Source organism: Podarcis melisellensis (assembly GCF_964234715.1).
Source record: "Podarcis melisellensis genome assembly, chromosome: Z".
Classification (NCBI taxonomy): domain Eukaryota; kingdom Metazoa; phylum Chordata; class Lepidosauria; order Squamata; family Lacertidae; genus Podarcis; species Podarcis melisellensis.
The window spans coordinates 44,968,793-44,990,860 of record NC_138547.1 but is presented as its reverse complement, the minus strand read 5'-3'; the positions used below and the strand labels follow the sequence as shown (position 1 = coordinate 44,990,860).

Here is a 22,068-nt window from a genome sequence, read left to right as displayed (position 1 = left end):
AGTCAGTCAGCCAGCAGCTGGTAACACCTTTATTAAAAAGGTAAAGGGACCTCTGACCATTAGGTCCAGTTGTGACTGATTCTGGGGTTGCGGCGCTCATCTCGCTTTACTGGCCGAGGGGGCCAGCGTACAGCTTCCAGGTCATGTGGCCAGCATGACTAAGCCGCTTCTGGCAAACCAGAGCAGTGCACGGAAACGCCGTTTACCTTCCCGCTGGAGCGGTACCTATTTATCTACTTGCACTTTAACATGCTTTTGAATTGCTAGGTTGGCAGGATCAGGGACAGAGCAACGGGAGCTCACCCCGTCGCGGGGATTTGAACCGCTGACCTTCTGATTGGCAAGTCCTAGGCTCTGTGGTTTAACCCGCAGCGCCACCCGCATCCCAACACCTTTATTAGGTCCAACCAAAAAGTCACAAAAAAACACAACATACTTCTGGATTCTCTGGAGTTCTTCCTCAGGTAAAAGGCTACACTTGCTAGGAGGTGGTTGCATGAGGGGAAATGATCATAAACACAACAGTAGAATAATTAGTTAAAGCTATGAGGTGGCTCACAGATTTAGTCTAAAGCTCCATGTGCACTATACATTTAAAGCACCACCAGTCCACTTTAAACAGTCATGGCTTCACCCAAAGAATACTGGGAACTGTATCTTGTTAAGGGTGCTAAGTGTTGTTTGTAGACTCCCCACTATTCCCCTCCCATAAAACTACAATTCTCAGAGCGGTCAATTCCTGTTCCCAGGGCACTCTGAGGTTTACAGCTCTGTAAATAGAAGCCTCCTAACAACTCTCAGCACCTTTAACACACTATAGTTCCCAGGGGGAATCATCTCCTTCAGGGAGAGGCATCTCTCTCTTAGAGTGGCATAATACTTCTTTAAATGTATAGCGCAAATAGGCCCCAAGACAGAGATTTCAAGCTTATTCCTTCTGAAGTGCTGAGATCAGCATGCTACATATTTGGATTACTGGGATCAAGAAAGGGGGAATGGCAGTGCTGCTCCATTTATTTGAGAAATACTTAGTTTATAATCCCATTCTTTCCCAAATGAAACCTGAGTAGGCAGGGAATAGAAGGAGAAGCATGGCAGTCTTCCCTTCCCCTCTCTATCCTTCTGAGCTGTTGATGCCTGATGATGCAGCAATGTTGAGGAGGAGATGGGGGCAAGTAATTGATGACAAGATGCAGTGCGCGCACACACACACACACACATCATTTGAATGGCAATGCCCATCAATTTTGGGGGGCCCTCAAGTATTTTATTGGAGGGACTTCAGCCCCTAGGAGTTGACTCAAATGCGTCTACTCCAGTGCCTATGGCTTATAGACCTTATTGACTCACAAGCCAAGATAGTGAAAACTGGGTTCTCTGTGAGCTCCACCAACCTGGTGCCCTCCAGGTGCTGCAGAATGGCAACTCTCCTGACCCCTGTGCTAGCTGGGGTTGGTGGGAGACACCAGATCAGCAAAGACTGGTCTGAAGACTGTCATGCTTCTCCTTACTTCTATTCCCTGCCTACACTGGTTTCATTTGGGAAAGAAAGTGTAGAAACCAACGTGCTTTGCATAGGTAAAATTTGCATCCATTGCCCCACCCACTTTGGCCACCAACCCTGCCCACCATTTGCATGTGGGCCTTGGAAAGTTACCTAGCAAAGAATCTGGTATTTGGCCTGAGAAAAGATTCCCCAGCCCTGCTTTTCAGAGACCCTAGCCCTTTTCTGTGAGGTTTTATGACATGGCCATGCTGAAACTGGTGTTTCAATATAGGGGAAGCCATTTTAGAAACTTCCGGAGGTGTCCACCCAAGGACTTCCTTTTAGAAGATGACCTCAAAGCTGAGCCCAAAACAAAACAAATATGTACTTGCCCTTTGGACCCCTTAAACTGGTGGCTCCTAGTCCACAATACATTGCTAGCAAAGCAGATGCGCGGCTTTTAAGAAAATGGCAAACAGCTTCTTCGTGCTGGCCATCTGTCTCCTGGGATGTCACCTCTGTGGCGAATGTGCAGGTGGGTTCATTTTAAACTGAATGAGTCACTTGAAATGAGACCAGGGTCCAGGAGGCAGATATGCGATCAATAATTTACAAGGGAGGAGAAACATTTCACTCTTGTCAAATGTTTGTTATTTATAGGATCGTTTTCTTTTTTTTAATGTAGTTGCCAGAGGAATAACATCTGTTGACCCAACTTTCATTAATTTAAAGAACTGAGGGGTGGTGGTGGCTTCATATAGCCTTCAGTTCACAGTGTAGTTAAATTAAGAAATGCAATATCTCGGTGCACATTTTGACAGATACGATTTAGCGCCTGGCTACTATTTTATGAGTAGCTATGATTTGTTGATAATTTTAATGCGCTTTCGTTTTTTAAAAATGATACTTGCACTGTATATTTTTTTGATGTGTATTTATTAAAACATATATATATTTATATACCACTATTCATTACAAAAATATCAGAGCTGTTTGCAATTGTACAAAAAGAAGCCTGCTACAAAAACCATGTAAAAAAAAAAGGTGAAACCAGAAATCAGCAAACTGTCGTAGAAAGATGTATTCCTAACTGCCTTCATAAACCTGTGACCAAAGAAAAATTTCAGGAAGCATTTAAACGTTGAAACAGAAGGTACCTGTTGAATCACTAGAGGCAGAGTATTCCACAGGACTCAGCTGATGACAAGGAAGGCTGATTTTCCTCTTTTCAAATGAGCCTCTCTGACTCAACTGCATTCCTGCAGACGATCTTGGTGATCAAGTTGGGATATAAGGGTTCAGGTAGTCGCTTAGGTACTTTACCTGTTCAGGGCTTTGCAAATTATTAAAGGAACTTGAACGTGGCTCGGTAGTAGATGGGCAGCCAATGAAAATGTTTTAACAATGGTGCCTCATGATATCCATCAGATGCTCTCTTCAGCAGTCTGGCCGCTGCCTTCTGCACCAGCTGGAGTCCTGGGTTCCGGCAGAAGAAAAAACAATTAATATAAATAGATTAAACAAGGAAGAAGAAATTGTGACAGTTCCAATTAACCAGAGGCTGCAGTGTTGTGTTTAGAGTGTTGGACTAAGACCTGGGAGACCAGGGTTCAAATCTCCGATCAGCCGTGAAGCTCACTGGGTGACCTTGGAGTCAGTCACTCAATCTCAGCCTAACAACCTCAAAGGGTTGTTGTGCAGATAAAACAAGGGGGAGAACTATGTGTGCCACCTTGAACTCCTTGGAGGAAAGGTGGAATGTAATAATAATAATAATAATAATAATAATAATAATAATAATAATAATAAAACAAAAAAACAACATTACGTAGACAAATAATGATGAATGAAAATGAATATAATTATTTCCACATTTGGCATATAAGCCTGAACAGATATTTAAAATGCAATTTGGGATATTTACAGGGAGTTCACCTTAAAAAATGAATATTATTTTGTGTGGTTATTTCACATTTGGCAGCTGATTCAAACCTTGTTTATGGAATAGATTAGGAGTACAGTAAAAAAATATATTCATAAAATGTACTTTGAAGCTTCCTTTTTCTGCATTTTAGGATGTGCATCCAGCTGCATACTTCAAGCACAATTCAGCCAGAGTTATACATGTTTAAGTCCTGTGGCTTTTGATGAATTTTGATGGGCAAGTTAAGCTCTTGCTTGAACTTGTCCCACTGAAATCAATGGTATGAATGACTACATAACTAGCTGTGTGGCTCATTCCTTAGCTTTGGCAAATAAGTCATAGGTCACAACTAGGAGTTTAATTATTACCTTAGTGAGAGCAGGGAATACAGGGCCTGAGGGAGCCTCCTTCAATAGGATTTCTGTATGGCCAACTGCCTTGGAGTGTGACAGTTCTGTTTTTAATAGTTCGTATCATGCTTATGATCTGTGCAACCATCCCTCTGTTTCCGAAACAGGGTTGCCATATTTCAAAAAGTTGTTAAGCTTTTCTTGACAAAGTTCTTTGGTGGGTTTTGTTTTGTTTTTGTTTTGCCAAAGAAGTTGTTGCGGGCTTTTTTGTGAAATTTCAACAAAAACAGAAATGTGTTTTTATAGCTGCCATGTGGCCAGATCTTCCTGGACATTTAAGTGATTTCCCCCCAAATGCTCCTTTGGGGTGGAGGTGCTGAATACTGGCTATGTCTGGAAAATTCCGGACATATGGTAACCCTAAGAAGACAATGCTGTTATACAGCCAATTTGGAGGGGGCAGGGTGAGAGGGTCAGGTGTAGCATTTTTATCTACCCCATTTCAAGAAGGAAAACACTTCTCTCAAGCAGCGGAGAACCTCAGGCCTGGATGGGGGCAAATGCAGTCCCCCATGTCTCTCAATTCGGCCCTCAGATTCTTCCCCAGGCTCCACCACTCACCAGCCTTGCCCTTGAATGTTTCTGCCTGGCTGGAATATGTCCTTGAATTGCAATCATGCCTTTTGCTTGTCAGAGTGGATGGAGAGAGGAATGCAGTTGAATGCATCCCCCTTTAAAAAGGGAAATCACATATTTTGCTCCACCCACTTTTCCTCTGACTCCACCCACCACTTACATGTGGCCCCTAGAAAGTTGGCTATGAGGGATGCAGCCCCTGAGGCGAAAATATTTCTCCACTCATGGAATGGATGTCACAGGTTTGCATTTTCAACACTCCCCAGTGTTGCAAACTCTCTGCAACCAGAAGGCCAACACTGAAGCAAAGTGGCTGCACTAGAATCTCCCGGCCTGATGGAGTTGCTTTCTACTTGCAGAGCATTTTTGACACATAGGAGCAGTCTGAACTTGTATCTCCAGTCTGCATTCTGAACTAGGTTGGGCTGGTCTTCTTCCACCTCATTTTACTGCACTCAGCCTCAGTAATCCGTACAACACAACTGTAAGCTAGTGCAGTGTTTCCCAACCTTGTGCCTCCAGATGTTTTTGGCCTACAACTCCCATCATCCCTAGCTAGCAAGACCAGTGGTCAGGGATGATGGGAATTGTAGTTCAAAAACAGCTGGAGGCCCAAGGTTGGGAAACACTGAGCTAGGGTAGCATTGTTGGTGTTGGCATCCATCTGTCTTGGGACACCTTCAGGGGTGAAATCAAAACTGTTGAAGAGTTACAGTGCCTGCTGCAGCTATAGACACCAAAATGGGAGAGACATTTTTTATTGCAGTGGGGCGTCTGGTTTCACTGGTGCAGATGAAGCATGGTTTTTCATCTCTCTGTGCCCTCCCAGCAGCCATTTCTCCTATGGTCTTTGCTGTAGATGCACAACCTGACTGTCTGTCTCCAGGCACTGTGTCTGCAAGGGTGGGGTTAATGTAGCCAGCTTTCATGTCACATTTGCAAATATCTTTATAATGCAGAGTTGGTCTGCCAACAGGCCTGGTGCCTGAAGACAGCTCCCCATAGAGAGCTTGGGGATCCTTGGGGATCCTTGGGGATCCTTCCATTCTCCATTCTGTGTACATGACCAAGCAAGCATAGACATTGCTGAGACAAGAGTGTGAACATGCTGGGAATGTGGACACATATTGCCTGATACTTGTTTCTACCATGTGATGCCCAAAATCTTCCTGACACAGCACATATGGAAAGCATTGAGGCGTTTCTCCTAGCAGGTGTAAATTGCCCGTGACTATAAAGCTGTGTGCTCACCGCACAAGCCTGGTAGACCTTCATCTTGGTATTGGTCATCACATTCTCCCATATACTTTTGGAGAGGTGAGCCATTGCCATCACTGCCTTGCCACTTGTCTAGCTCAGGGTTCATGGAAAGGTTAGACAGGTAGACAAAATTGTCTACCACCTCAAGGGTGTGATCACCAATGCTGATACCTAGTGTGCTGGCAGTGTCCTGACCCAAGAGGCTGGTCTTCATCAGGCTGATGGTGAGACTGAACTCAAGGCAGGCATGGGCAAAACAGTTGATGAGTCTCTGGAAAACTTCCTCAGAGTACCCTGTCAGGACTGCATCATCTGCAAACAACATCTCAGTCGGGATTTGAACCCAGGTCTTAGTCTAACACCTACCCGTGGCACCACACGCTTTAATAATGTCTTGCCTACATCCATCCAGGTGAATTTGTGGCTGTGGTGAGATTTGAGTGGTGAACCTCTTGACTTTTTCTGTTTACCAGCAAGTCTCAACTTCAAGAACATCCAAGCATCCAAACAGCCATGGCTTTCAAAAGCCATCAATTGTCCCAGGGACCCTGGGTAGTTATTATTCCAGTTAATTCTTTTGCTCATTTCGCTCTCTGACCTGTTGCTTCTTTGCAACTTGAAGTTTTTATAAACCAGGATGAGGCGAGTGCCGTTTTGCCACGCTACAAAAGGTACAATTCTGGGCGGCTGGAAGAAATGGTTCAAGGAAACCTCGAGCGCGAGTGCCAGGAAGAAAGATGCAGCTATGAGGAAGCAAGAGAAGTATTTGAAAATGATGAGAAAACGGTGAGTTCCAGTTTTTAGAATGTGAGATCTAGAACTTCACCATGGGTGTGCAATTGAAAAAAGAACCTGCTATGCAATCTAGAGCTGTTTGCAAGGAGTCTTGTGAAATTATTCATCCTACTGACAGGCAGATAATTTTTATTTTTTTCTGAGCGGGTTGGACTATTGGAGGAGAAATTCTCTCATAGTTTGTTGCAAGTTAGAAAGAACAGCCCCTCCCAAAATGTGTGTATGTGAGAAAGGTTCCACTAGTGTGATCTCACTGAGTTCAGTGGGGCTTCTTAGCAGGTAAGTATGTACAGCAGCCTTAGTGTGCTTTACCAAACCTCTTTAGTAAATCCCAGTGAACTCTATGATTCTGTGCCAAGGTATCCAAATTTTGTACTTAAAAAATTTTGTGGCCTACAGACAAAGTAGATGTATGTGAGCCCCCTTATTTTGCACATTCGGCCACTTTTACTTTTTTGCATAATTATTATTTTGCTGGGATAGGGAGTGAGAAGGGCTTTAACCCTTCATTGGCTTCTGAAAAGCATATTTAGCTGCCAGTTTAGCTTTTGCACATATGGTAGGCACAACACCTCAGCCTTTAAAGGATACCTTAGTTTGGCAGCAATGAGGACTAGAATCCTGGTTTTCTTTTGAAATGAAAATAGAAGCTGGCTTCCACAGCAAAAAACATAAGATGTGGGTTCTCTGTGAATGTATTTTCGACTGTAGATGATTAGAAGGAGTTTGTTATGTACTCAGTCATGGGTTAAAGGCATTGACATCACCCTTGTGCATGATTTGAACCCACAAATCGGTGCTGGGTCTGGATCATTATACAAATGTTATATAGATGGCTTATATATGTTACTTGCTTTCCTGCTTTCATTTTCATTTGAATTCAGCTTTACCATATTTCTTGCAGCTGGAATTCTGGAAGGTATACCTTGGTAAGTAGGCTTTTTTTAAAAAAGACACTTCAATTGCATTGCAGTACTTTATTCTCAAAATGAAACAGTTGCATTCCAACTGGAATCATGGAAAGGGCCAGTAAATGGGAAATGATTGACTCCTGAGTTTTAGGGCACTCTGTGTGGGGTGTGTGTGTGTGTGTGTGTGCAGGGCCTTGCAGAGCCAGGCAGAGGTCCGGGCCAGGTAGATAAGGTGCCCCCCCTTTTTCACCCTGGGGATAACTGAAGTCTTATAAATAAGTATATAAATATGCTGACCGAGGCCCCCTTTGGAATCAGAGACCCGGGCCAAGTTGTCCATATGGCCTCCCCTCTGTCTGGACCTAGGTATGTGTTTGCTTTTAACATACAGCTGTACAGTTGCATGCATAAGGTCTGTCACTAACATTCTGGAATGCAGAAGAGCAGAACCCGAAAGAAACCAGCCTATTGGGGAAAAACAATAGAAGAAAACTGGGGGAATCCATTAATTTCTACCTGTAAGATGTTAATTTCCCATCTCTCTCTCCCACCCCCTCCCTTTTTATGGCTCTTTGGTAGAGTCCATGCCAAAGGTTCCTTGTTCTGTCCATGACATCTGCAGGTGGGTCTAAAACTCGTGAGAGCAACTGCAAGGCAGGGTGGACAGCACCGAGCTAAATAGACCCATGATCTGGCTTTGTAGAAAATAGCTTCCTGGATCTACAGCTGTATTTGAATTGGGATAATAATCCTTGATACTGGATTATTGCAGCAATGCACTTTATGTGGGGCCGTGTTGGGACAGGTGTGGAACCTCCAGGTGGTGAAGAATGCAGTGGCAAGACTTCTGTTAGGGGCAGGCAGCCTTGCAAAAATATTTGTACTGACTGCCCATAGTCTCCTAGGCCAGGCTCAAGGCTCTTATGCTGGTCTACAAGCCTTCAACAATTTGGCTCTAGGATACTGAGTCTTCCTCTCCCAGCTTCATCTCTGAAATAATGTAGAGAAGCCCTGTTCGTCACCCTGCATGTTACAGAGGCCTGACTAGCTTCAAATTAGTAGAGACACACTAATGGTCCCTCTTGCTGGCAGTTTTTAGGAGCTACAGGTGAAGGCTGAGTGCAAGGTGGGGACTGAAGGTGGATAAACATCCCCAGAAGAAGAAGCACAATTTGCTCCCCCCCCCCCCGAGATACTACCCCTACCCTAACACCCCCTCCACCCCGACTTTTTTGCTTATGCATGATAAAGATGTGTAAATAGCAATGCAACTGTTGGATAATGCAAGTTCCTATTACATTTCCTTCTTCTTTTCCAAGATGGAAACCAGTGTGACTCAAACCCCTGTTTGAATGGAGGTCGGTGTGAAGATGATATCAGTAACTACATATGCTGGTGTCTGGGTGGTTATGAAGGAAGGAACTGTGAATTAGGTATGTTAAGAGGGAGTCTGTCTCTGTTGCACAATGCCATAAATCAAGAGGGTGTTAAGCAACCAACCATTGCCAAGTATGGTAGTGTGTCAAAGGCCCTATCTGCACTGCACTTTTAAAGCTGTACGACACCACTTTAAGCAGCCAAGGCTACCCCAAAGAATTCTGGGAGCTGTCATCTGTTAAGGGTGCTGAGAGTTGTTGGGAAACCCCTATACCCTTTCAAAGCTACAGTTGTCAGAGTGGTTTAACAATCAAATCCTCTTCCCAGAGAGCTGTGAAGGGATGGAGGAGGACTTTGGGGACAGGCTTTGAGGAGGGGGGAGGGGTCTTTTGGGCAAGGCATAAAAGGGGTTGTGGTTGGCAATGGGGTGAGATGTTCGGCGGGGTTGGCGAGCAACATGAGCAGCAATGGCAGGCCCTAGTAGAAACATAAATGCTGAAGTCATTTTGTAAGTTTTCCTGTGTGAACCATCCCTTAATGATGATCAGTGATGGGACTTCTTCATTGTCTCCACGTTCTCCACCCTCCACAGCCCTCTTCTGCTCTTAACCCATGATTAAATTTGATTCCCTTTACCCCATTGCAATCAGATGCTACTTGCTCCACAAAGAATGGAGGTTGTAAACAGTTTTGTAAGAATGGCCCAGGAGGGAAAGCATCCTGTTCCTGTGCTTCTGGCTATAGGCTTCAGGATGATCAGAGGAGCTGTGAGCCAACAGGTAAGTCTCCTTTTTGTTACAGCTTTATTAAAGTTTTGAGCTGTAAATCTCCCACACACTCTACATATTTAATATTTCAGGCCCTATTCCTGTCATGGACACATGTTCCACCAAAATAAAAAAATGCACATTCCTTCTATTTGATGTACCGTATTTTTCGCCCTATAGGACACACTTTTTCCCCTCCAAAAATGAAGGGGAAATGTGTGTGCGTCCTATGGGGCAAATGCAGGCTTTGGCTGAAGACGGGAGAGCGAGAGGGGTCGGTGCGCACACACTTCTCCCCGCCGCCAGCCCCACAAGCTCCGGGGACAGCGGGGAGGCACAGCGCGTCTTCCCGCTGTCCCCGGACCTGGTCTGAAGGCGGGCGGCGGGGAGAAGAGCGCTTCTCCCCGCTGCCGGCCCCAAGCGCCTGGGGGGGGAAATAATTTCCCCCCCTTTATTTTCCCCCCAAAAAAACTTGGTGCGTCCTATGGGCCGGTGCGTCCTATGGGGCGAAAAATACGGTATTTAAGATTGGGTGGAATGGGTGCTGTCCAATAAGTGCTTGCTACCTTCACACTAGAACATACACTCATCTGTTTCATCACCTCTAGTGGGCTGTGGCTGTTCTATTTTTAAAACCTGTAAGGCATGAACTAGATTTGTCCCACCAACCTTCCCATTTGACCCACAAGGCCATTTTGGCCAAGCTACACCCACCTACCTTTCCTGTGGGATAGGGCAGCGTTAGACAAGAAAATCTTTGCAGAGACTGTGTTCCCCAAACACAGGACATGCAAAGCCCCTTGTGGAGTGTGGGGAGGCAGAATCTCCATAGGGCTGCAAGCCTCTTCCTCCAAAACAGTCCTTCCAAAACTTGGCCTAGCCTCCAGTTCCGAGTCCCAGTTCCTGGCTTCCATATGGCTACCATATGGTTCTCCTCCAGGGTCCAGCCACTAGAGGACATCTGATTGGGGAAGGCTGCTTGATGGAAAAGGCTGCTCAAAGAAACCTTTGCCCTGAGCTACCAGAAGTCAGCCAAAGTAACTAATCCTTGCCTACTGAGTACAGTGTCAAAACCAGCAAGTCATTACTAAGCAAGAGGCAATTGTATGCAATGCTGTTGTGGGCCAGAGTCCCCTCTGTCAGAGGCAGGGGTGTTGTCTTCTTCTTATTTTGTTTCCCCCAGTGCCCTTCCCATGCGGAAAGGTCACAGCTCAAGAGGCAGTAAAGAAGCTCACCCGCTCAATGCCAAATACATTTGACGACTGGTTGCTCACCAACACTACTGATGACCTTGAGGAGGAGTCAGGAGACAACGCCACCCAGGTTGTTTCCAAAATAGGAGCCAGAATTCGAGTGGTTGGTGGCATGGACAGCAAGAAAGGGGAGATTCCTTGGCAGGTACTGTAGTTGTCATGGTTGCTTTGTCATCTTGGGGTGCCTAACTTTGCAACTTCTTGTTCGCCATCAGGAAATTACGAAATACTTTATCCTTCTAAGGCAGCAGTAGCCAGTGTGGTTCCTTCCAAATGTTGATGTGCTACAACTCCCATCATCCCTCACCATTGGAATGCTTCCTTGGGGCTGATGGGAATTGTAGTCCACCAACATCTGGAGGGCACCATGTTGGCCATGCCTGCTTAATGAACACTGGGCTTTAACTAATGTAGGAGGAGGGAAGCAACTCCTACAGCTAACCTTTCTCACTCTGAAACAAACCTGTCGCCCACTCAGCACAGCTGAAATCAAGGAAAAGTTACTCATCAAATGTACAAACTCATTTCTTTTCTCTGTTCCACTCCTTAGTTTAGGGCCACAGTAAGATGGATTAGTCCTCGAGGTGAGACAAAGCTCTTTGTTATATTTAAGGTGACAGCGAGTGTCTGAAATTCAATTACTGTTGACATTTGCAAGGGAGAAAGGACAATTCCAGACACATTTTGTGAATGTCCCCAAGTCACATGAAGTCAGATAATGGCCTGTGGGCAAGGGACTGCCCACCTCTGAACTAGAAGCAGATGTTTCTTGGAGAGACTAGATATTGTATGGACAATGTACAAAATGCTGTTCAGATGTGCACATTCCACAAGTCCTGTTTGAGAGTGTGCGTATTTGCCAGGCAATGTGTACCCTACTCATGGGCACATTCTCCATGAGGCACAGTGAATGTGTAGAACAGCTGGTAGATATGCACATTAACCCGCCCAACTCACATGATTCCTAACATACATAGATCTATAGGTATTTTCCCTTTCATAGGGTGCCAGCGATCACATCCTGGTAACTATCAAGAGAGGCAAGCATCTCTCTGTGTCCGGGGGCACTCACACAATGTAGCTATGGTCAAAATCACTTCTGCACGTAAAATTTCCATAGCCTTTCTGGATTGGACCAATGGTGTACTGTTTCCCAGGGTGCCCAAACCATAGCACATATGTCCTAGTAACGTAGACAACAGACATGCTGTACACACAGTTCTGCAAGCCCCCTCCTCATAGTCCTGTTCTTTGCTATCAGGCAACCTTCACCTTCCCTTTGAAAATGAGTCTCGCCCAAAGTTGAGTGGGCCTCTAGGCTGGTTATATAAATTTCCCATGGTCTAGTCCAGCCTTCTCTGCATGCAGGTTTATATCCTCAACGAAGAGCAGAAAGGATTCTGTGGAGGCTCAATCGTCAATGAAAGGTGGATCGTCACTGCAGCCCACTGCCTTGAGTATGTGCCTCACACTGTTGTGGCAGGTAAGTCACGGAGTAATGTTTGTGTGAGCGCTGTGTTCCTCCTTGCCACATTTTTGCCAGAGCAGGGACAGGGAACCTCAGGGGTATTTACAGAAATAAGGAGGTAGGAAGAGAACAATCCAAGGTGAGGCCAGGTTTTTGGTCTGGAAAATACCTGTGGTTCCTCCCACCGTTCCTCTGCGTCCAACTAGCCCATGACATCAAACATGAAGGAAAGCAGATGGGGGGGGCTGGCTGAGGTTGGGGGGGCAGTGCCCCTATGTGCTCTAATGGATCAGCCCCCTCTTCCATTATTATTATTATTATTATTATTATTATTATTATTATTATTTTAAAAGGATGCTTTGGCTCTTAATCAGGTGAGCATAACGTCAACATCGATGATGGCACTGAACAGCGTCGCCGGGTGATCAGAACAGTCCCCCACCCAACCTACAACGCTAGCAACAAGTACCACAATGACATTGCCCTTCTTGAGCTGGACTCGCCGCTGGAGTTCAACCAGTATGCCGTTCCCATTTGCATCGCGGACAAAGAGTTCACCAACAGCCTGCTCAAGCACAGCGTCGGCACTGTGAGTGGCTGGGGGAAGCTGGCGTTCCAAGGAAGGCTGGCTAGCATCCTACAGGTTCTCAAAGTGAAATACATTGACCGGCCAACCTGCCTAAGGAGCACCAGGTACCCCATCTTGCCCAACATGTTCTGTGCTGGCTACTCAGATGAAGAGAAGGATACATGCCAAGGGGACAGCGGGGGCCCTTACACCGCAGACATTGAAGGCACCTGGTTCCTAACGGGGATAACCAGCTGGGGGGAGGAGTGTGCGAAAAAGGGCAAATATGGCGTCTACACCAGAGTTTCAAAATACATTAAGTGGATAAAAGACATGACGAGTTTGAATGCAAATTAACCCAGAGCTGTGATAGGGGGAGAAGTTTTGAAAATCCTTTTAGATTTGCATTTCTTCAAATTTTCCAAAGCAGTTATCTCCAGCCAAAAGTACCTGTGCAGTAGGGTAATATATGCATGGAAATGGCAAATATATATTCAAGAAAATAACATTTTAAAAAATGAGAGCATTTGGTGAAATCAAAATTAAAATGCTGCTGGATTTTCATAAGGAATCCCTGCCCCCAAAAGAGACTGCAAATTAGAGGTGTGGAAAACTTTATTTTAAGATTGGGAATAAATGAGAAACAGGGAGAAATTGAAAATGACTGATTTGCCCATCCTTGCCGAAATGTATTCCAAAGAAACATATGATTGTGGGAAGGGGGCAACACATATAACCCCCCTCCCAAGCTCCCTTTTTTTGGAAATAGTTTCACAAAATTAAACACAACTGAGCACACATCTTTTAGAAAAGCGTTTACAAAGGAATTGGTACCTAGAGGTAGTGTTGGGCAATGGGTAGAATATCTGGCTTGGATTACTAAAACTAATGTTAATTATCATGGCTGCGGGAATTTCAAACAAGCCACATCTCTACCTGTGGTGTTTAAGAGTAAAACACAAGATTTTAAATGTATTGTGGAAAATTAGCACAGCGGGTGCATTAGAATGCAATCAGCATTCAGTGTGTTTATTATGAAACTGCAAATAAAATACAATGTAAAAAGTGCCTCTGTTGTTAATTCAAGCAGCATAAAACTCCACACAAAATGAAAATGTCTCATATATATATTTTTTATTTAACAATGTTTATAATTCTTTTTAAATATAGATTTAACACATTTTTACAAGTACATTTACAGTATAATTTCTAGGCAGGGCAGAAACCCTTCTGGTTTAGTTTCGATATACATTTTACAGCTCAAGTGGTAAACCTGGCTACTCTTAAGGTGTCGTCAAAGATTTGTGCAAATTTTTCCAAAGTCCTAAGAGTACAATCCTAAATGTGTCTACTCAGAAATAAGCCCAGCGGATCTTATTCCCAGGTCAGTGGGTGCAGGTTGTAGCTTAAGACTGTACATTCAGGCTTGCAGAACTAGCCAGCATAAATAAAATAGTGCACAATTCAGAACTAGAAAGACACAATTGAAAGGCCAAGGTGTGTTGTGGTTGCCAAGACAATTTAGGTGTGGAGGTTTGGGGTTTGTTTTTTGAAAAGTGATCTCCACAGCATGACTGGCTTCTATATGGAAGTAATCTACAGTAAAGAGTAAAGAAAAAAGGAACCCATTTTATATCTAACTAAGTAATGTAACTTTGGATGGTGCTTTATAGAATATCTGTTAAAACGGTCCATTTGGAATTCTCACAAGGGGCCCGCATATTCTAGGATCCTGCCATTCATTCTACGGTGTCGTTTTCTTGCAGAGTGGTGAACAAGCCAACAAATGGCACTGAACAGAACAACAGAATTGTAGAGTCAGAAGGGACCCAAACCATCACCTAGTCCAGTGTTTCCCAGACTTGGGTCTCTAACTGTTTCTCCCCCATCGTCCCTGACCACTGGTCCTGCTAGCCACCGATGATGGGAGTTGTAGTCTAAAAACAGCTGGGTACACAAGTTTGAAAAATACTGATGTAGTCCAACTGCCTTGCAATGCAGGAATTGCAGCTAAAGAATCCCTGAAAGATGGCCATCTAACCTCTATTTAAAAAACTCCAGTGAAGGAGATTCAGCCAACTAATATATCACACAGTAAGTATTAGCATTAGAGGTGACAATGAAATGGATGGTTGGAGGAGAGAAACTATCCCCACCCCCAATACACACATTACCAGTGTTTTTCGAACTTATGTCCCCAGCTGTTGTTAGACTACAACACCCATCATTCCTAGCTAGCACGACCAGTAATCAGGGATGATGGGAGTTGTAATCCAACAATGGCTGGGGACCCAAGTTTGAGAAACACTGCATGATTAGGCTGATGAAATGTGTGCTAATGCACTGTGGCAGTACAAGCTTGGAATCTGTGGTTCAGAAAGCCAAGTCTGATTTTTTTAAAAAATGTGTTTCTCCCCTTCACATTGCGGTGCATAAGAAATAATAATATTAACTGCAGCTTACCGAGACACTATCAGTTCTCATTTGCAGGCATGCAACCAAACGCCTGTCTTGAGCCGTTGTGAGTAGTGAGGTCACAACACCTACCCTGTGTTTATTGTTCCCATGTGAAATTTGAATTACACACATTACATAGAACTACCTGTATGGACGCATGAATGCTAAGGGCAGAGATAGAATGAAGAAGCACAACAGGAAATAAATTATGTAAACTTCATTTTAAAAAGAATGAAAGAGAGGGGACATATTCTCTCTCCTCCATTCCAGCATCACGTCATTCTCAATAACAATGCTGAAGATTACAGTCTTAGCACAAAGAAGAACATTGCTTTTTTAGTGCAAACAGGGACACTGAACTCAGTTATGGCACGTGTGTTCCCCAAAAAATCACAATGTAAACTTGGACACTTACTAGATCACCCAGGAACTCCAGGGAACCCAATGGGTGTTTTGACAATCTTGAGTTGTCAAATATGATCTTGAACCACATCCTACGGATACCCTGGGCTCTGGATCAGAACCTTAGTGCAAAAGGAGACTCCACTCCTTCGCAAGAGTATTGAATCATCCAGCCTGAAAGATGGTCATATGTTGTTGAGATATATTCATGCCTGTTCCAGAGGGGCAACAACCAATGAACCAGAAAACAGCTTATTGTGACTACGTGGTCTAGACCCAACTGAACATAGGAAAGTGCAGCCAACCGCAGTGACGTGTGGTTGGGAAACACATCTTCAAGAGGAAGCATCAGGCATCTTAATAAAGGCAAAAGAAACCACCCAATTAGTTATTAAATGTAGTTCAATGGATGCCATGGAGAGGACGGGGAAAGTCCACTTCATGTGAAAACAAAATGGTACCCTATTTTCCACTGGTGGAAGGAGGTGGGAATTAAATATGCCAAAAAACCAAAAATGACTTCTACTGATGGCCATGGGGAATGTCGATGGAGCTGTGATGTGCTGCAAATGTTGATGGATGACAGATAGAGAGGTGGATCTCCAGCCATTGGTAAGTCCTCCCTCTTGAACAACCACTTCAAATCGCCACTGCAGCATTCAAACATGATATGATATGAGTTCTCCCTTTAAATTCAGGGAGAGCTTAGCTTTCTCGTCTTATACACGGCAGCGTCTATAAAGCAACAAAGAGCAACATTAGCATTAGGAGGAGCGTATTCCAAGAATACATAGGTTCTCACGACCATGCAGCTTATAACTCCTCCATTCCTGAAAGCACAAGGCAGCGTAGGACACTTATGGAAAGGAACAAGCTGGCCAGAGGCAGGCTGCCTTCTGTTCCGAAAGCCAGCAAGAACAAACAAATAAGAGAAAACTCAATTCAGCAACTTTGCATTCCACGGACAAGTCACAAATCATTAAGGCTACATAGACACGCAACTTAAAGTGCATAAAGAGTGCAGTCCAGTGCATTTAAATAGCTTTGCAATTTGACTGGTTGAGGTTCTGCTACAATTCCTTTCCCTGAACACCACCCCCACCAAGCCCCTCGATAATTGCTAAATGTTATCCAGCACACTTGTGAAAAGTGGAAATAAACCCATAGTTGCCTCCAGCTGCTCAGGACAGACCCAGAGCAATTAATGGACCTAGGTTCATCATGTCCATTCATTTCAATGGGTCTACACTGAGTAGAACTGGTGTTGGGTGCAACCCCTCCCCTAACCCAATTCCAAACCACCAATCACCGGCTAAAAGGCAAGTTCACTTTGTTAACACAAAGCTATTGGCCAAGATCCTCCCAATAAACAAAACTCTTATCAGAGATTTAATAAACTGGCACCAAACTGGCCTGTTAACAGCTGTCAGTTCCCAGAGGGAACAGACCCAATATTCCCACTGAGATGCCATCAAGCTGGTCATACTTTCTTACTTAGGTGCCTTGAATTCTGGACATATCTTACAACGTATTTGTCAAGGTTACAGGCCCTGGTTTACGAATTGCAGCCCATCAGGTGTTAGCTCACCTTTTTTTCTTTTGGCGATTCTAGGCAAGATTAGGAAATCTGCAGCATTTGTGCATTCTTTGGCATAAAAAATAATAAGGTGGGATTCATTTCGAACCACGACCGTTTAAGTGAGAACTATGACTTTGAGATGCCAGGCCACAAAGACATGGAAGCATGGAATTAACGCAGCGTGCAAAAATTCATTTGAAAGCAGAATAGACCAGGAAGTTAAGGGGGTGGGGGAGATCTCTTATTAAAAGTGCTACTTCTTGGTTGAATATGATATAAAGGATGGAGTATAAAGCACGTGGACATGAGAGACTGCTTTACAGCAGGTAAGGAACCAGCCACATTTTGGCCAGCAGAACAAGCCATTTGCTTTTTATTATATTCCCACTTTTTCCTCAAGGAGCTTAAGGTGCTGTGTGTGCTTCCCCCTCTCCCCATTTTATGCTTACAACAACCCTGTAAGGTAGGCTAGGAACCCAGTGAGCTTCATGGCTGAGTGGGGATTTAAACCCTGGCCTCCAAGGTCTCAGTGTGATACTCTTGCCATGACACACCAGGCTAGCTTACTGTGTCTACTATGAGCCAACTGAGCCCACTTTATCCTTCCCTGCTTAAAGTTGTATCCAAGCCAATGGTTATGGCTTGTTTCACTCCAAACAAAGCATTTAGATCAGTCTTTCCTCAAACTTGGGTCTCCAGCTGTTGTTGGACTACAACTCCTTTCATCCCTAGCTAGCAGGACCAGTGGTCAGGGATGATGGGAGTCCAACGACAGCTGGATACCTAAGTTTGAAAAGCACTGGTTTAGATAAACCAAGATTTGCTCTTAGCTTATCAATCCTACTTTGCATGAGCGAATGGAATCATGGTTCTTTGGTTCAGGTGTAATGGCAAGCCAGCAATTGTGTCTTGTTTTCCCCACATGCTAGTGGGGAAGAGTGGAGCTGGTAAGATTTGCTTGTGCGTGGTAAACTGTGGGCTATGGCTTACTTTGATGTGTAGATACTGCCCATATATCTATATAACCAGCATCGCCTGCTCTGACAGGCTCCCTATAGTCTCAGGCAGAAGTCTTTCGTATTACATATTACCTAATCCTTTAAAGAGGAGATCCCAGGAATTTAACTTGAACGTAGGAAAATCTCAGATAAAGAAGTCTTAGGTGGATTGCTTTGGATTCAAGGCTATACCATAGTTTAGCATTACAAAAATGAGCTGCAGTGAACCTTGCAAATCGCTCTCCTCTGTCTGCCCTCAAACCCAGGATAGCGAAAAGGTGCAGTTTGGAAACTTTTTCTTCCATTTTAGATTTAAAAAGAAAGATTTGACCATGTAATCTACATGCAGACAAACAGTGATTAATCCTAATTATGGGTTAGTTGAAACTAGTCAACTTCAAACCGTGGTTTATGAAGCTGGCTCACTTCAACTAACTATAATTAAGATAAACACAGTTTAGGATTTGTGTGAACCACTAAACAGTGGTTAATTTAAAATGGAAGTGAAGACTTTGGATCTCTTCTTCCTCAGGGTCATGTTGGAAGTGAGGGGAAGTGCTTGTTCTCCTAATGCTAAACAGCTGTTTAGGTTTTCGTCCTAATGCAACCATTATCTCCTGGCTTTTGTCTGCACTTTATCCTCTCCCAGTGTAAAAAACAACAAATTGACAAATGAACCCTTGTTTCAAAAGAGACAGTGTGCCCAAGTGACAACAAAAGGCCCTGAATCGTAAGAGGAAAAGAACTGGGGAGTAAACAAAAGGTGTCCCATTAGAAACAAAGGTTCTGGACAAGAGGTGAAGGATTTCAGATATGCCTCTCTGTTGAATGCCACTCCCTTTCCGAGACCCACAGGTCTCTGCCTCCTCCCATCCTCTGCCACTTGATATTAATATTAACACTGGATCAAATGTATTTTTTCTACTCAGAAAGAAGAAAATAACCTGCAATTAACTGAGTGCAGAGGAATGTGTGGCCATTACTGGAGCATGGATGAAAAGTCCAGCCTTTTTACGTAGAATCAGGTTTTTCACACAGAATCTTAGCTGAATGTATTAGCTGTCATTTTGAATGAGCCAGCATGTTCCTAGTCATCATTAGAGGAAAATGTGTGTGTGCAGGTTCTGCACACTAGAGGGCTTGAACAGCCCTCTCATGAACCAGGGAACAAGTGTGTCCTGGTGGTTAGTTATTAAGTGATTACATGTTCGCCTGGATTAGATGTTAAGTCTCCTGCCTTTAGCACTTATTACCATTATTATTATTATTATTATTATTAATTATTATTATTAGGCAGTTCCATATTTGCAAGAAGTAAAATCAAAATAAGCAAATGAAAAGGAGAGGGGAAAGATTGTATCATACTACTGATAACTTTTCGAAGCAATTCAGATAATTGATTTTTTTCCCCTGCTCAGCGTAATTCAAAAAAACTGTGGCGAAAGCCAGGATTTCCTCTAAGCAAGCAGCCAATGCAAAGCAGCCAGTGCCTCCAAACTCCTGCAGATTCCAGTTCCAAAACAGTTCAGAGTGAGATACATATATATATAAATATATGCTCATCATCACAGGATACCTGCATCTCGGGAATGGCGAACACGACAGTCCCCGAGAATGATTTGCAAACTATTGATAGGCACCCAACCTTCTTTTCTTCGGTTGAGGTTTTTGACCAGCCTTTTAAGATGATAAAAGAAAAGAAAAAAATATGCATTAGAAAGGTGTACCAGAAAACCAATGTTTGCCTATCTATACACAGAACGCAGGACGACCAAACCAAAGCACAGTTTTATGGCACCTTAAAGGCTAACTCATTATTATGGCATAAGCTTTCGTGGATTTACATTCTTAGGCTCATGAAAGACAAGGCAACCAATGGCTATGAGCCATGATAGTGTTGTGCTAACACCATTGTTAGAGGAAGCATGCCTCCGAATACCAGTTACCACAGTGCACAAGTGAGGAGAAGACCAAGGTACTCATGTCCTCCTTGCTGACTTCTTATTCAGGAACCTGGTTGGCCACTGTGAGGTCAGGAAGCTGGCTTAGATGGGCCTTTGGCCTTGCTCTTCTTATGTTCATAAGACTACAGCCCAGATCCATAAGGCAAGGGCCATAGCTCAATGGTAGAGCACTTGAAGGGCATGCAAAAGATCCCAGGTTCACTCCTTGGTATCTCCAGGCAGCGCTGGAAATTTGGGGGAGACAACATTGAGCTCTAGTTTCCTATGGAGTTTGATATCAGTTGCCAAGTGAATGAATACACAAGGAGGCGGGTAAAGCACAGAGTTAAATGTCAACCGCATGTTACAGTCTGTGGCAACCCAGTTAGAGCCATCAGGTGTCAAGGAGATAAAGAACTACACAACTTTTAGAAGACATCTGAAAGCAGCCCTGTACAGTGGATGCTCGGGTTGCGAACATGATCAGTGCGGGAAGTACGTTTGCAACCTGCAGCGCCGTGTGTGCGCATGCACGGGTTGTGGTTCGGGGCTTCTGTGCATGTGCAAAGTGTGATTTAGCGCTTCTGCACCGAAACCTGGAAGTAACCAGTTCTGGTACTTCCGGGTTCGGCACAGTAACCCGAAGCGTCTGTAACCCGAGGTATGACTGTATTGGGAAGTTTTTAATGTTTGACATTTTATTACTATTTTTAATACGTGCTGGAAGCCGCCCAGTGTGGCTGGGGAAAATTATTATAAGTGTGTAGAGTGTTGACAATAACTGGTGAAAGAACAATAATCTTTCAGCACTGCTGAGTAGTTTAACAATGGTAGTGAAACAGGAAGCTTTTATCTCTATTCTAAGCCACTTGAGCTCAAATTATATTGCCATTTTCATCACCAATGCTAAGTTTAATTGCTGAAGGTTTGCTTAGCACAGCATTGAGCTGGTTGAATTCTCATAGGCTGTGCTTTTGAATTCCATTCCTATTTAACTCTCATCTATCTACCTACCTACTATCTACGTATGTATGATATATGTGTGTGTGTGTTGTGAGTAAATTCAACCAACCTCTTGCACTTGGAACTCGGTGTGGAGAGTGAAGGTGAATGGGACACAGCTGTGGGCAACCTGAGGAAGGACTGCTTCAATTTCCTGTACACAAGAAATTGTGTACAGGAAGATATTTTAAATATATGAATTAAACAAGCAAATAATCAATCAAAGTATGTATTTAGCAAATGAGGAGCACACCATGAAGCGGCCTGTAGTCTAATAAAGCTAATAAAATGTGTTAGTCTCAAAAACAATTAGTTTCTTTAAAAAAATAACATTTGTTAGTTGTGGATGGCACCCATTGGGATTGGTATGGTGTAAGGCTGGAGTCCAACAGCAGGTGGTGCCAGAGCCAAGGACTGTCTGAGCCAACTAATTCTGGTTTTGTCCTCATCACTTTCTCTGCTGAGTTCTAAAGGGGCAACACTGAGACTCAACAGGGAGAAGCTGAATAGCCATGCCATCCCTGAACTAGCTGTAAGGAGCAAGGATTGCAGGCGGGAGGCTGGCTGAGGGCAGGCCAAGGTTGGTGGGGCAGTGCCCCATTTGCCACAGTGGACCAGCCTTTTCTGTTTGTTAGTCTTTAAAGGGCCACGAGACTCCTTGTTGGTTTCGCAGCAACACAGGCCGACATGGCTACACCTCTGAAAGAAGTACCGTATTTTTCGCCCTATAGGGCGCACTGGCCCATAGGGCACACCTCGTTTTTTGGGGGGGGGAATAAATAAATAAAATTTTATTTCCGGAATGCGCCCCGTGCTTCGGGCTGCAGGCTGCTGCCCACAAGGCTTACGGATAGCTTCCTGAAGCCTGGAGAGCGAGAGGGGTCGGTGCGCA

The 22,068-nt window shown here is 44.1% G+C and overlaps 2 protein-coding genes across 5 annotated transcripts in view; one reads left to right on the top strand and one right to left on the bottom strand.

Moving 5' to 3' along the window:
- Positions 1 to 1,866: 1,866 nt before the first annotated feature.
- Positions 1,867 to 13,861, top strand: F9 (coagulation factor IX). Its single transcript, XM_081897246.1, has 8 exons — positions 1,867 to 2,021; positions 6,279 to 6,442; positions 7,356 to 7,380; positions 8,682 to 8,795; positions 9,390 to 9,518; positions 10,690 to 10,904; positions 12,128 to 12,242; positions 12,602 to 13,861. Exons 1-8 carry the CDS (start codon positions 1,955 to 1,957, stop codon positions 13,150 to 13,152), a joined length of 1,380 nt encoding a protein of 459 aa, XP_081753372.1. The 5' UTR covers positions 1,867 to 1,954; the 3' UTR covers positions 13,153 to 13,861.
- Positions 13,862 to 13,912: 51 nt separating this feature from the next.
- Positions 13,913 to 22,068, bottom strand: part of MCF2 (MCF.2 cell line derived transforming sequence) — a 72,979-nt gene continuing 64,823 nt past the window's right edge. For all 4 annotated transcript variants that reach the window (XM_081897228.1, XM_081897227.1, XM_081897230.1 and 1 more), the window contains 2 exons: positions 19,808 to 19,908; positions 13,913 to 16,389 (listed from right to left, as the gene is read on the bottom strand). In XM_081897228.1, coding sequence (XP_081753354.1) covers positions 16,349 to 16,389; positions 19,808 to 19,908 — 142 coding nt within the window. In that variant the 3' untranslated portion in view covers positions 13,913 to 16,348. The remainder of the gene's footprint in view (positions 16,390 to 19,807; positions 19,909 to 22,068) is intronic.

Coding starts and splice junctions, on each gene's coding strand:
- F9 (XM_081897246.1), top strand. CDS start 1,955: ATGGCAAACAGCTTCTTCGTGCTGGCCATCTGTCTCCTGGGATGTCAC. Junction 6,443..7,355: donor TTGAAAATGATGAGAAAACG/GTGAGTTCCAGT, acceptor TATTTCTTGCAG/CTGGAATTCTGGAAGGTATA. Junction 9,519..10,689: donor GAGGAGCTGTGAGCCAACAG/GTAAGTCTCCTT, acceptor TGTTTCCCCCAG/TGCCCTTCCCATGCGGAAAG.